The sequence below is a fragment of the Rissa tridactyla genome, chromosome 3 (genome assembly GCF_028500815.1).
Source record: "Rissa tridactyla isolate bRisTri1 chromosome 3, bRisTri1.patW.cur.20221130, whole genome shotgun sequence".
Taxonomy (NCBI): domain Eukaryota; kingdom Metazoa; phylum Chordata; class Aves; order Charadriiformes; family Laridae; genus Rissa; species Rissa tridactyla.
The window spans coordinates 29,578,093-29,592,103 of record NC_071468.1 but is presented as its reverse complement, the minus strand read 5'-3'; the positions used below and the strand labels follow the sequence as shown (position 1 = coordinate 29,592,103).

The following is a 14,011-nucleotide window of genomic DNA, read 5'->3' as shown; positions in this document are numbered from 1 at the left end:
AACTACTCTATCATTTTAGACCCATCTCTTGGATCAAGATAACAACTATTACTCCTGCATTTCACTGCTGCAGAGCTGATTTGGATGCAGTGGATAATGAAAGAGAACTACTACCACGAAACAACATAATCAAAATCATGTCCTTTTTCAGGTGGAAGCAAATAAAAAACCCATCACATTAGGCCTTACATTTATATCATTTTATATGAGTTAAAGTCAAGGTGGTAGATGAACAATGACTGAAATTTATTTGGTTTTAGTGTGACCAGATTCAGACCTGCCTGAACAATGAAATTAAGTGATTTTATGTACACGTCTCTAGTCTTTATTAAATATGAAAGTAAATAATAAAATATATATTTGTTCCTTACAACATCACACATACATGTTTTTTTAGCATAATCTGATTTCTATCCTATGGTGGTGCTAAATAGAAAAAAATGCATTTCACTTCAATTCTGAGCATGTCTATATTTTCCAAGAGCAATTCTTAGAAAATTGCAAGAGGTTACGTCTAAGGTCATACGGACCTACAACAGTGGATTTCTTTATAGTATGAAATAGAGATCTCTGAATTGCAAGTAATAAATATGATTTTGATAAGCACTTCTACACAGGAAAATAAGAAATTCCTAAAAAGTTTTCCATGAAGCACCTTCCTCTTCGTGTCCTGTATTACTCTATACTTATAAATAATAAAAAAAGAGACTGATAACAGTAGCTTTATGTAAGCAAGCTTAGAAATCACGCTCAGATAAGTGCTTTTGACCTAAATCTTGTAGCGCCTCGATCTGACATATAACCCCACAACTGTGAAATTCTGTATGAGATTTAGCAGTTTGAAGCTGCCAACTGACCCAGCCATAAAGCAGCCAGAGATAAGGATTTAAGGTACGATATGATACAATTAGACATTCACCTCCGATTTATTTCAGTCCATTTCAGTATTTAACCTACTTAAAAGTTGCAAGCTTTTTATTAAAATGTAAATGCTCGTGTGCCATATATTTATAGGCAGCTAACAACAACAAGAAAAGACTCTCATAAATTAGATTTCTATGAATGAAAAGGGTAAACAGGAGATGCTTCTGCAAAACTCTTCTAGACGTGCAGAGATAAAGGATGGTTCTACCACACAAAATAATCAGATACAAAAATAGCTGTTCAGAAACAGCACACCTAAGGAGTACTTTAATCAAACATTTAGGTTACCTGCCAAAAGGACCATGATCTCTTCAAAATGCAATGCGGATTAAAGTGTTATCTAACACAAGCAGAAAACTAACCTTGGAGTGGAAGTTCGAAATGTGTTCATCATAATTTTCATGTCTTTGGATAGAGAAACCAGCTTTTTCAGCTAGATTGCAAAACTGGTTTAAAGTATTCCCTCGGAGTGGAGCAAATACCATTGCTTTTCCCTGGAACATTAAAAAGAGAATTTATACATTTTTAAAACTGGAACGGAACCAGATATAACATACACCTGACTAAGCTTTTAATATGCTCAAGCTGGAAAAGTCAATTGTTCTCTTGGTAAAATACTAAAATAGGGTAATATAAATAATTGTTCAAAATACGCAAGATTTCTGTGATTAAACAAATGCAAAATAGAAAGTAATAAATAAATACTTTCTTTAGAAAACTACCGACTGCCATACATCTAATTCTTTTCATATAATAATGGTGGCTATGAATTACCAAAATAAAACACAGAAAAAGCATACAAAACATACACTCAATGCAAAATCCATTCGTTAGCTCATGACCGTGAAAAGACTGTAAATAATGATTTTCTTTTTTGACTCTCGCACATACAAGAGTACCTCCCATTTGCTGTCAGTGGAATTACAACAATGTAAAACAAGGCAAAAAAGGAGGCAAATCAGACCCGATCATTAATTTTTTTAAAGCTATTTTAAACTACCTGAGCTGTGCAACCAAATTTGACCTTAAATTGGTAAATTGCATTTAAAGCAGGACTTAATGTTCTTGCATAGTAATTCTGGATCTTTCAAGATGATCAGGCCATTTGTGATGCCCAGGCAATACATTATGGTCCGTTAGCTAATTTTTTGTTCATCCTGCTGTATTTAAGACAACAAAAATGACTGCGCCTTGAACTGATAGATTTTAGACACTCTGTGCAAAGTACTAGCCCAAAACCTAACCTACTTGACACAGCATCTCTTGAAATCTTATTTGCAAAATTAATTCTAATTGGCTGAATACCGTGTTCTGTCACATGGAATGAAAACTGGTTGAAGAGCTGTAAACAAAGGTTAATATCAGCCAACAGCATATCACAGGGAGGGGAGCCACAAAGTTTACTGTGAGTTCTTGTATTTAACTTCTATATTAATGAGAGCTAAAACTAAATAGTGAGGTGCTGTAATCAACCAAAGAGACAAAAAATATTTTTAGGGATCTGAAGAAGTCACAAAATGATTAGATGCCGTAGAATAATATTTGGCTCGAGAAAATGCAATCTTGGATACCAGAGGAAAAAGCTATTAAAAGAGAATTTCAATGGTAACTCTGGAAAGTTACAATGCTGACACAGATACTTAGTGAGGAGGAGAGGGAACAAATCTGTGTGTTACAGCTCATGCACAGAGAAGCTGGGACAACATGCAATGAGGCAGCAATAAAAACTCTACGTCAGTATCTATGGTACTAATGTGTACTTAAAAGATTCCAATCATTAATACCACAGCACTGTATTTATTCTCACAATGCCTCTGTGAGATAGGGAAATACTGTTATCCTCATCTTTCTCATGGGAAATTTAAGTACAAAGGAGACCTAGGGCAATATCCAAAGCAACTCACTTCTGTTCATTTGTGTAGCTATAACTTTAATTCCATGGCTAAATATGAGGTGCAAACGGGTGTAACTCCCACTGAAGGCACTGGAATTGCTTATGTAAATGTTAGGTCTGAATATAGGCTCAGCTCAGGATGAAAAACATTAAACACAGGAAATCACAATCAATGCGAAATATGCTGTAACTTCCCTTACATCCTTGGCATGCTTTAATGTCATCAGACAGAAGTGGGCAGCAAAGGGAGCCTTCAGCTGAGGATCCTCCTCCTCCTGCTGCCATCTCATGCTCCCTAGAAGATTGTTTTGCAGAGACCCTTCCTGGCGTAAAAAGGATGAGACTCCTCTGGAGTCCCTCATTTTCATGAGCAGCTTCACAGAGAGGTCCCTGTAATGGGAAACATGTCCACCACCCAGGGCTTACTGACCACAAGATTCAGAGGGGGACTTCAAGACTGGCTAAACCTCGGGAATGGAGATTGCTGGGGGCCCCAAGCCCTACATCGGCCATGGATCCAGCAACTTCAATGAGGAAGGCTCATACAACAGCAACCCCCTTACAGATTTCCATTTGGAGTCAGCAGTCCATGTGGTCATTCCTTCTCACACTCTCTGTAGACTAATTACTTCAAACTTAATTTGAAAGAGAAATACAGTAAAACAGAATACAACATGGTATGAACTCTCTCTTAAAAACAGAACAAAAAGCTTGAAATAACTACAAAAAAGGGGAATGGCCTTTTATCAAAATCACTAGACAGCTGCTTTTGGCTTGCTCCTTAGTCAGTGTAAAACCCATTCCTCTATTGAATGTAGTGTGCATCCTTAGGATCTTGCTCTTGCTGATAAAAAAACCAAGAAATCATGATTAATCTCATTAAAACTGGAGGAGGTTTTGTGGAGGTACTGTCGTCAGTTCTGGTCTACCATAATCTGGGTTTGAAGCACTTTCTTGTCATCTGCCTGATCTCTGTGATTCTGATACCTGTTGTGGGGCTGCATTCGCATTTCTAATTTTAAAATTGGTTGCTCTACAATAACAAAATTAGACCGGTGGGCTAAGATCTACACTTGATGGGACTGTCCTAAGGCTGTTTAATTTGAAATTCGTAATTCAAAAGTGCCTCCTGGTTTAAGATGATGTTTAAAGTTCAGAATGGCCTTTCCTCAGTTGGAAAAATACTTCCAGTAAACTCCTAAAGAAAACACAGAGAAAAATTTCTATTTCAGTTACAGTATTTCGAAGTGTCATCAAAATGCTGCAACTAGATAATGGGACAGACGTTCACACATTGGACATGACTAAGACTAAGTTTACTCATCAATCATTATTAAAAGCAGTCTTATTTGCTGGTAATAATCACAGTTCAATAGCATCCAATTGACTTCATTGGGATTTTGAATGGATAGGCTACAGAAGAATCAAAGCCTTCATAAAAGATGTTCTTAATTAGGGAAATATGCGAACAAACAATTGCTTGTTCTGAGATTGAAATTAAAAGCACATTTTAATGATAGGAAAAAATAAAACTAAATGTTGGCAAATCACGTAGTGTGCTTATAAGAGGAATAAAATACAGACATTCAAGATAAATTTGTTTGATGTAAAATTTCAGTGCCTAATTCTTGGAATTGGTTTACAGGTGACATTTGCCTTTGTAACAATTTCAGATAAGAAATTTTAGCCCCCAGTAACCCTGCGAGCTGCTCATTTCTGCATGTGTGAATTTCTGGTCCTCTCTTCCTGTGCCAATACAACTGTCCATGGGGCCATAGTATGAATCAGATGACTGAAATGACCAGAGTCCTGTTTCCAGGAAAACAAAAAGTTACCCAAACCACATCATTCTGTGCCATAAGGATTCTAATAGCCACAAATAACATCCTTAATGAAAAAGACAGTACTGCAGATAAATTTATCTCTTTTTAAATTAACAGTAAGAATAGTTTACCTGTTCTGAATTTCTCCTTCAAGACAGCTTTGTAAGGATACCCGTTATTTTCTGTTTATTCCACTTTCCCTTTCGGTTTTGGTGGCTATTTTTTTCTTCGAACTTTTCTATCCTAGTCGTATCCTAGTTACATGTGAAAGATGTCTTACAACTAGATCTGTCTTCAATTTGAGATCGTTCCTCTATCAATTTGGCAAAGTATTACCAATAAGAAAAAGTAACTTCTAAATTTGAGACAAAATAATTCATGTGGAAGAGTGAACTTAATTAAGTAGTTTATGCCTTAGCTTGGGCATAAACCAATGCCCATAAACTATTCTTAATTATTGCAACTGTCAAATTAATTCACTATTAATTTATTTTTCCATCAAAGGCCAAAGTATAGTGCCATTCAGTAGTTTCCTCTGATGTTATCCTTAGATATATACAGGCTAACAAGAACAGTAAAAATAATAACTATTATGTACTTGTGACTGCATTTTCTCTTGGGATCTCAAAAGGGCATATGCTTTTATTTGGGTCTTTCAAACCATGAAAGCATATGCTTGAAGGCATCTCTGTTCAACACGTTCTTTTTGGACAAGAGAACTCATTTAAGTTGTCTGTATCCCAGCTTCCAACCGACACAATAGTTTGCTGTCCTCTTAGTTATGAATTACAATAATTTGCAAGGCCATGCCATAACTGGATATCCACCCACATGACCATCCATAAAGGGGAGTAGGCAAATGACTTTAGTTAAAAAATACAGTTCAGACAGTGGTCCAAAACTCTGCAACAGAAATTCCTGCAAGGAGCAAGAATTCCTTAAGCTACTTTTGTCAATAAGAGATAGAAACCTTGGTATAAAATGCTGAGCAAATAAGTACAGGCTATGCTATTAATCCCAATATGCAGAAGCAAGCCAAACTAGGAAGACAGGAAACAAAAAGCCATCTCCCTTTACTCCTTCTACATTCACAACGGACTGTAGTTCATCTGCTTTGAAAAACAAAGGCATGTTCTGAACTTGAATTAGCTGACTGGAGTTAAAAACCAACAAAGTCAGGCCAGTTTTGGTTTCAAGATGGGTTAACAATTCCTAAATTGTCTATAGATGGGAGCTTGAGCTATGAACACTACTTAAAATTCAGGCTGCCTTATCATTCTCCTTTTTTAAATCAAATTCTCTGGTTGGGCTATCAGCCCAGGTAAAGAACGCATGTGCGTGTGCATGTACAAATATACGTGTGTACTCATGTTTTTGGCAATATAGACCACCAGACCATGATTCGCTACGAGCAGGAGACAAAACCGTTAACAGGTATTCTTCCACTCCAGCTAGAGGCTCTAGTCAGGTCACAGGGACCAGGGCACCTCTTATATACTTCTCTTCCTGCCACTCATACTCTTCCCCCCAGTGTCCTTTCATGGAACCACTACAGCAGCCTGTGGGGGCTACCTGAAGAACCAGGTGTGGACATTGATCTGGGCTGAAAAAAGTACTTTTTGCATTTTATTAAACTGGCATCAGCTTTGTCTTCCAGATCATCTCTGGTCCCAAAAATTACTGCGCTCTGACACCTGATGTTACATCACGAAGTCAGAATGCATCACTCTGGGCAGGAGCTGCTTAACCTCCCCGTGCTGCTGCTGACAGAAATATCTGGATAACCTTTTCCTTAGGGTGGCTACATTTCTCCTGTCTTCCTGGCAGCCCTGCCCCACAGCTCATTAAAATAATTCAGTCTTAAGTAACTTGCCTTAGGTCACTCAGGAAAGTCTATGATAGAACCAAGAATAGAAACCTGATCACTCTTAGCAAAGAATGGGATTACCTACATGACTAAAATGACTCTGTTTCCTAAGCCTTTGCACGTTTGGGTCTTCTATTCCTTTTACAGAGAAAATCTCTTGTACAAAAAGTACAATACAATTTTTAAATAAAGTTTGGAGAATGCTTTGCTAACATGAAATACTTTTGTAATGGAAAGTTTACGTTACTGGAAGGTTTTTGTGTTAAGCACGAAAGGTAAATTTCCTATTTCAAATTCCTACTTACAGCAATTACTTCACATGTTTTCTCGTATTCTCATTTTAAAATCTTTTTAATTTTTTGGTTTTTTTAAGATTCAAGATTATTTTGGGGGTTTAAGTATATGCATATAACAGCTTTTTTTTTTTTTTTTGCCTGTAGGTCTCTGATTTAACAGCCTAATAGACTGAGACTGGTAAAATATTTCCTCAGTGGCACTCATGTAGAACATGCAAGAATTTTATGAAGAGCTTAATTTTGTTATGTTCTAAGGTATAAAACATGTAAACACAGGGCTTGCTTACTGGGAAAAAAAGTTTTAGGCTACAATATAGACATAAGGGTTTTGTTCATTTTATAAAAACAGAAAAGAAAAGAAAAAATATCCTTTCATAATAAATAAAAACACAATGACAAAGGTTACAATTGAAGGGATTACAAATGACAGAAGCCAACATAAAAACTTTCAATATCGTACTTTTACTTTAATATGAAGACATTATTATCAAAGGAAAATACTTGAGAAACGCTTTGATAAAAATAATCTCACGCTATCTTTGAAGCGGTTTCATTTATTTTACTACCCACTGTGTTCCTTATCAGAAGGCCAAGTATAAGAAGTTTCCTAGTTTATGATTAGGAAAGAATCTGATAGATTAGAAGACTCAATTGAAGTTGGACATAATAAGTATTAAAGTATTACATGACATTAATCCTGCCATTCCATTACTCTCTCAATCATTGTGCACAGACTAATTATTCTGAAGCCAGTGTTCAGGAGAAAATAGAAACATACTTACACTGGGTTGGAGTAATCTCTTTATTGCATCAACAAGGCTAGCTCTGTACCGGTCCAGAAACAGGCTGACATTGAGAAGAGAACAGAATCCAGATTAAAATGGGTTTTCAATTCTAATGATACTAATGCAGATAAGTACAAGGCTAATTACATATGTTTACACAATGCTGTAAAAGAGAAACTGTGGTCTACAGTTCAGTCCAGTTCAGCTACTTTTAAATATTAAAAAATACATAAACCCAAAGATAATATAAACCGAAGCTAAAATATCAGCATGAAGCAGATCTTTATATAGCTGAAATTCACAGATCACTTATGCTATCTATTAAAATATTACCATATCAGAAATCAGGATCAATATACAACATTTTACATGTTTTTTATATACAAGCGGGGGGGGAGTTTTTTTGAAGTATTTTCTGTGGTATTTCAGGTGTTGCTACTAAGGGTATTTTTTTTTACTTTTACCTTCACAGTTGTGGCATTAATTCATTATTATCTATTATGCATATTTGTTCTATTTATATGTCTATCTCTATCTATTCCTATAAAGAATTACAAGCCCCTGCCTCCTCTCTCCCTCAAACACCGCTCAAACACAATGACCCAGATCGTACAGAGTTGCCTCTCTCAAGAGTGAAATCCTTCATCTCCAGCATGGGTCCCGCAAGGATAGCAGCAGAGTCAATTTTCCCATGCAATGTTGCCAACATGCTCAGCCTTATTTTGGCGTGATTACCTCATGATTTGAGGGGATAATTCATTCTTCGTGCCCCTCAGTACCTTAATGTATATACTAATAGTGGCAACCAGGGTGCCAATCACTCTTGACTAGATATTTGTGGACATGTAGTTACTGTGGATGGGAGTGCATTTACAATGGTTAGTGAACAACCACCGGATAGCAACCGATGCCTTTCAGTCCTTACTGCCGTGGGCTGCATTTATATTGGTGATTCAGATAAGAAACTCTACCAAGCAGGCCACAAATAATGTGATTCTCTCTTCATTATTTTTCATGCTTTCTCTGTAATAAGACAGCTTCCCAGCCCGTGTCAAGCTCAAATTCCACAATACACAGCATTTTGTCCATTCTTTATGATTCTATATCCCCTTTTCCTTCATTCTCAAACATCTCCTTCTGAAGGGACATGGGTAATTTTTTTCCAGGTTTGAAATTTCTAAAAGAATATGAAGAATATATGAAACCACTGAAGAGAAAAAAGTGGTCTGCCAACCACATGCCAGTCATCAGGAAAAAAATAGGTGTGGATATTTAGGTAAGGACACTCCACGGCTACTTAGGAGAACACAATATTACACATCGGGTCAAGCAGCTGTGTAAGAGCTGTGAATTTTTGCTACTCCAGGGGGAAAAAATAAAAAAAGCCTACTGGAAAACTTGCCAGTGAGCAAATTTCAGCAGTAAAAAATGGCAGAACCTCACATTGTTGAGAAAATACATGGGGATTTTCTGGGACTGGGGATCCATACATTTCTTAAAGAACATTTCATACAGAAGTATGACTGTTTGAATTTCTTCTGAAGTACCAAAGTGCTAGCTAACAATTTCTCTGATAGCCTGCCCACAAGAAAATTTAAACTTTAGCAATTGGCATGATGGCTACCCCTCAGCCTTGATTAATCTTACGGGAAGAACCTTACTGAAAAAATGTTTGTTTAAATTTAATTCATTGGAACAGCAGCTGATATCTCTAACATCTCCTGGGAGTTTTAATCACATTCACCTCAGGTAGATCCCTATGCAGATAGATACCATAAGACAATACTTCACTGGGAACATAGCCACCTGCAGAAGAGGTGCAATACAGCGCATGAGTCCTCTCCCAAAAGAATTGCTAAAAATAATTAATTTTCTTCAACATGAAACATTGCAAGCATGCACACATTTAAGACTTGCTGAGATCCTGTGTAGACAGAAGCACATTCCAAGTGAAAAATGCACTTATAATATTTTGATTTTTGAAAGCAGTGTAGCGGAAACACAATTTTGAGGCAGCTTACCAGGGCTAAAATTCCTTTTTCATGGACCTGCATAGCACTCTCTCTTTTTTACAATGAGATAGGGGCACAACTGCTGCTACCAATCTTGTTCCTTTACAAGGAGAGAACTACAAGCCTTTGTTCGCAAGAAACTGAGTGTCTGAGAACGTAAAATGGTTACATGACCTGCCAAGAGACCAGACAATTTCAGTAATACCTTTTCTGTCCGACTCCCACTTGATATTTTGGTGATATGGGAAGTAGACTCTTTGCCCTTTTAGCTTAGGAAACCCAGATAACCTGGGACAGTTGCCCTGGCTCTGCTCCCCAGCTGTCCCTGCCCTCCAAAAGGCCTGTCCCTGGGACAGGAGTAGGAAGGACCTACTTCAATTGAAAATAGTCTCCAATACTGCAGTTTCCAGTCTGTTGCTCTGTGAGCCACATACTCTGACCACAGGGGTGGAAGCAGAAGCCGGGAAGCAACGTCAATGCACTGCAGTGTCTCCAGGAAACATCTCTATCCTCCCTCTGAGTCGGGGGACACCTTGAATGAGGAAAATCCTGAAGAAGTTGTTAGATAATCTGTGCTGCAGACAGGGCCAGCACAGGCTTTGGCCCACGCAAGATTTAGTCACAAAATTTCTCTTACCAGTAGAATTTGTATAACTAAATATTACCACAGCCTACTGGAAGTGTACCCGAGAGAATCCTTTAAAGCTCACAACAGCTCAGTAAAATTAAATAATGTATTGTTCTAAACCAGTCTCACTCAGTTCTCATACCTTAATTCAAATTTGGCTTAGCTTGCCATTACTTTAGTGGTAACGTCTCCTGTTTATGTAGTAAGGACGCTGTGAAAGCATCAGCTCAAGACAGGAATAGCAAGGGTTTCTCGGGCCAGCAAGGAAGTTTCAGATCACAGCAGCAGAGAGGCAAAAACACAGTTTATGATTCGGCCTTTGTCTAGGCAGTGCTCTTAACCGGGGAAATCTGGATGAACAGGCAGACAATCTTCCTTGGTTTTTTTTTTTCTTAATTTTAAATTACCGTTAAAACCAAAATGAAAGTTTATACCAAAACTCTACAGAAGTAACAGTAAGCCACAAGGAAACAAACTGAAAAAACCAAAGCAGAGTCTGTTTGCTTCATGCTGATATCCTTTCATGTTGTGCCCCGCAACAAGGGGCATATACTCACATTTTATAGGCTATGATGTGAACTTATTTTTCTTTTTGCATACTTTGCAATTGGTAAAAGAGCTTAGTTTACAGGTGTACTTCAGACACGATTACATTCATGTATAGTGCCTAGTGTATAGAGCCATTTATCTTTTTGTTCGCCTTCAACTACACGGCTGACATAAACTGAAAAAACCCTTACTTCCATGTCGTCAGATTCCAATGCACTTGGAAGTGTGTGCAAGAAATCAGGCTTAAAATGAATAATTAATTTAAACTGAAGAAGGACAACATGCATTCCTGCAAAAATATTTTCTTATATTAAGTGAAATACTAACAGAGACAAAATTGACATATTTTAAGATATTTAAAGAATACTTTCATTTCAGTTCTATGTTCACTCCCCATGACTTCAGCAAAAATCTCAGCAGTGAAAGTAATGTGGGATAGTCCCCCTTGGCCTCTGTTGTGCATATACTTATGCACATGCCAAACTTTAAGAATATAATCCATGTAACTAAGTAGAGTGGGATATTTTGCATTTCCAAAGGGATATGGGGATCTAGACCTTATACTGTCTCTACATTAAAATTATTTGTGAAAAATTATTTCACAAGGACGTGAAAGATGATTTTTAAATTGCCTCAGTCCTACTAGCCTTGACTTTCTCTTTCAATTACAAATCTCAGCATATAAACTCAGAATATAAGATTCCTTTTAAATAATCAGAAATCTGAGGCTCTCAGGAGCTTTGGAAGAGTCTTGGTTTTGGCCTGTCCATACAGGCCTGTTATTTCTCCTCCTCTATTCATACTCACTCTTACAATTCCAGCACCTGCATGACTTTATATCCACAAACATAGGTCAAACGAAAGTCTAAATTTCTGTCAGCCTTCACCTGGCCTTAAAAATCCCCCTCAAAAATACGCAGTGGGTGGATATGCTTTAAAAATTCCATGATTTCCATAGTTTTTTTCCAGTATATCCTTCTTCCAGGTGTGGCCTCACCAAGATTTTTTTTTTTCCTCATTTTTGTCTCATAGTTGAGATTTTACAAGTTATTTTGGAACTGCTGAACCATGAAACTATTTTTATTGTCAAAATCTTGAATGGTTAAATAATGACTAGCTTTCACAGTTTGCCTCTTATTTATTTTATAATCTAGTTGAGCTACTAAATTTAGCTCTTAACTAATAGACTGTCTGTTCTGGGAAATAACTTATTTTCCACCCCTGCACACAAGGTTTATGAAAGTCTAACTGTAAATATATGAATATAAACATATCGCTGCTTGTTGTAATCATGTACATTTTTACTTGAACCTCCATGTGGATTTGGAATACGTTTATGAATAGAGCTTGTTTTCATGTAAATGGGATCAAGCAGTACCACTGGTTAGCTATTCAGAGAATCAGACAATATCACCCTGGCTGGAAATACTTCAATAAAAATTTATCCATGTACCTAATATTTGAACTCAGATTTTTTGCTTTCGAGTTCTCTGTTCTAATCCCAGATTTTATTGACTGGCAATGAGCTATATGATGGTGTTAAACTAAATGCAATCTATTCTATCTGTTTTTATCACTGCATACTTCAGGTTTCAGCCGAGGAGCTATAAGAAAAGAGATATTTTTTTTTTTCCTCTTCAATGGCAGCCCAACAAATTCAGAGAGCAAAAATCCTGCCAACAGTTCTCAAGCCAATTCTATATCTCGGAAGAGAAATACATGAAAATGAAAAGAAGATTCGAGTTTGATAAAGCATGGAACACTTTTCCCCCAGCCTTTTCATGTACCAGAAAATCTAGCGTCCATAACTAAAAGAATGGTTTCTAAAAGAAACAAAGAATAAAAGGATTTTCATGCTTATTAAACTATATATATGGGCACTTGCAATAAGAAAATAGAGACAATTTGTGAATAAAACCAGGTACTTTAAACTAACCTGCGCATTTCTATTTATTTTTTAGAAATCTATAAATATTTATACACTTACCTGCATCTTAAGTGCTTCAAAATAAATGTACAAAATGCAGGCATTTCAAATGCATTATGTATTTTACCTGTCATGTTTGACTCTGTTTCCTAAAGAAACTACACTATTTCCAAACAGACTGGGAAGAGTATTAGGCAAGAATATTACTGAAAAAAACAACTTAAGTCTTGCTCCACTCTGCTGTACTCCCCGCACAAATAGGATGACATGGTGTGAGTATCAAGAATACAAGAGATGGCACAGCCAGGTTGTTTTGATATTTGTGTGAAGAACAAATTTAACTCTAAATCTCTTGGCAAGACCTTGCTTCACCCACATAATCTGGAGAACATCCATATGTGAGCCTTGTCTAAGCCTCCGAGAAGACTGCTGCCCTCCTGCTCATGTCCGCCAGCACTCTGATCTGACTTTCATACTTAATCTGATCTAATCCTGTCCAGCATTAACTTCATCTGTGCAATGAAACCTGGAGTATCCATTCTAATATTTGGTGAGGAAGGCATTTACTAAATTACTTGCTGAAATCATATGGTGTTGTTTAGCTCCTTATTTTAATCAGATGATGCATCTCTGAGGCACATTATCAGCGATTAGTTAGAAACCCTTCTCTGTCCTTTTTGGGAACAAAGAACTTTTCTGAAATTAAATGCTAAGGGAAATGAAGCACTGTTGCATTCTGTCAACAAATAGGTATTAGAAAAACAAAAAAAGATGACTAAACACAATTTCTCCAGTGTTACACAAAATCAGTAACTTTTCTGAAATAAGAAGAGTTTGCTTAAATAGCAAAATATCAAAGCAAAAAAAAAAAAAGGGGAAAAAAAGCTTTAGAGGAATACTTTATCAGAAGCCACTTAAAAAGAACATTGTTTAAAAAGACAATAGACAGCTTCATACTTTCCTTTGCCTTTTTCCTTTAACTATTTCTTAGAAACGTACAGATATCTGCTGAACTGAGCTGTGCTAGGAAGTCCCCGTTTTCAGAATTTGGTCTCTTAAAATAGTTACGTGCACCAAAACGTAAATAGCCTTTTCTGTTTTGGACATTTAAAGGGTCAAGAGCAAATATTAATGAAAGAAAGACAGATTCATTTAAAAATATCTACTCTCCTAAATGAAATTTGCACACCTCTTTTTACATTGTCTCCATTTATATAACACGAATTATTAATAATGTACCATTTTTAAAGCATGCAGCAAATACAGCACAGCACAATTCTGCAAATCCAGTATCAGAAAAGAGTTG

At 36.7% G+C, this 14,011-nt stretch overlaps 1 protein-coding gene across 1 annotated transcript in view; it reads right to left on the bottom strand.

The window, feature by feature from the left end:
* CAMKMT (calmodulin-lysine N-methyltransferase) overlaps positions 1–14,011 on the bottom strand; it is a 225,941-nt gene that overhangs the window by 6,896 nt on the left and 205,034 nt on the right. Inside the window, exons 9-10 of the mRNA XM_054194030.1 lie at positions 7,587–7,650; positions 1,287–1,418 (exon numbers count right to left, since the gene is read on the bottom strand). Of these exons, the coding sequence (XP_054050005.1) occupies positions 1,287–1,418; positions 7,587–7,650 (196 nt within the window). The remainder of the gene's footprint in view (positions 1–1,286; positions 1,419–7,586; positions 7,651–14,011) is intronic.